Genomic DNA, 1,285 nt, shown 5'->3' with positions numbered 1-1,285 from the left:
CGGGGTCGGGGGTCCTAAACCCCGGAGGAGCGAGGGCCGCTCGGTGGGGATGCTCTGCCCCGTGATGAAGGAGGCCTCCATCCTCTTCCTCCGCGCCTGCCTCGCGCTGCTGGTCCTGCCCATCCGCATCCTGGCCGCGGTGGGCCTCTGGCAGCCGTTCTGCAGGAGGCTTTTCTTCCCCTTCTTCTTCACCCGGTTCAGCGCCGCTTACGAGAGGGAAGCCAAGGGGCTGAAGCAGGAGCTGTTCCGCAGCCTCCCCGCCTTCAGGAGCCCTTCCGGAGACCTGGAAGCTGCTGGGCTTCAGCACCGGCCCCGGGTCAACTTCCAGTTCTATCCCCCGGGATGCAGGGTCACCTGCAGCGACAGCAACCCCGGCTTCCAGCTGAGCCTCCTGCGGAGCATGGCCCGCAACCAGCACGTCCGCTACGAGCGGTTCTCGTGGCCGCAGGGGGACCTGCGGCCGGTGCCCAGCGCCTCGCAGGACGCCGTGGTCTGCGCCTGGTGCTCTGCTCCGTGCCCGACGGGAGCCGCGTCCTGGGGGAAGCGCTGCGGGTGCTGCGGGAGGTGGGGACCGGGCTGGGAGGAGCGGGGGAAGCGGGGGGCAGCCCGGGGGCAGTGCGCTGGGGGGAAGGAAGGAAAGAGAAAGAAAGGGGATCGGGGAAAAGGGGGGAAATAATCAAGGGAAAAGGGGGAAATCAGGGAGAAAAGGGAGAAATCAGGGAAAAGGGGGGAAATCAGGGAAAAAGGGGGGAAATAATCAAGGAAAACAGGGGAAATCAGGGAGAAAGGGGAGAAATCAGGGAAACGGGGAAATCAGGGCAAAAAGGGGAAAATCAAGGAAAAAAGGGAGGAAATCAGGGAAAAAGGGGGGAAATCAGGGAAAAAGGGGGAAAATCAGGGAAAAAGGGGGGAAATCAGGGGAAAAAAGGGGGAGAAATCAGGGGAAAAGGGAGAAATCAGGGAAAAAGGGGGAAAATCAAGGAAAAAAGGGGGAGAAATCAGGGGAAAAGGGGGGAAATCGGGGAAAAAGGGGAGGAAATCAGGGAAAAAGGGGGGGAATCCGGGAAAAAAGGGGGAAAATCAGGGAAAAAGGGGGGAAATAACCAAGGGAAAAGGGGGAAAATCAGGGAAAAAGGGGGGAAATAAGGAAAAAGGGGGGAAATCAGGGAAAAAGGGGGAGAAATCAGGGAAAGGGGAGAAATCAGGGAAAAAGGGGAGAAATCAGGGAAAAGGGGAAATCAGGTAGAAAGCGGGAAATAATCGCGGAAAACGGGGGAAATCAGGG

General features: G+C 59.0%; 1 protein-coding gene across 1 annotated transcript; it reads left to right on the top strand.

Moving 5' to 3' along the window:
- Positions 1-64: 64 nt before the first annotated feature.
- Positions 65-564, top strand: LOC130611451 (N6-adenosine-methyltransferase TMT1A-like; the record flags this gene model as incomplete). The annotated part of the gene is given in 2 exon segments (XM_057432202.1): positions 65-494; positions 497-564. Coding segments are annotated over 2 exon segments (498 nt in total), but the record flags the coding sequence as incomplete, so codon positions are not given.
- Between the last annotated feature and the right edge of the window lie 721 nt (positions 565-1,285).

The sequence above is a fragment of the Pezoporus wallicus genome, unplaced genomic scaffold (assembly GCF_028554395.1).
Source record: "Pezoporus wallicus isolate ANWC-B61680 ecotype Strahan unplaced genomic scaffold, APGP_CSIRO_Pwel_v1 contig_11986, whole genome shotgun sequence".
Lineage (NCBI taxonomy): Eukaryota > Metazoa > Chordata > Aves > Psittaciformes > Psittacidae > Pezoporus > Pezoporus wallicus.
The sequence above is the reverse complement of the archived record's forward strand: the minus strand, read 5'-3'. Positions and strand labels throughout refer to the sequence as shown.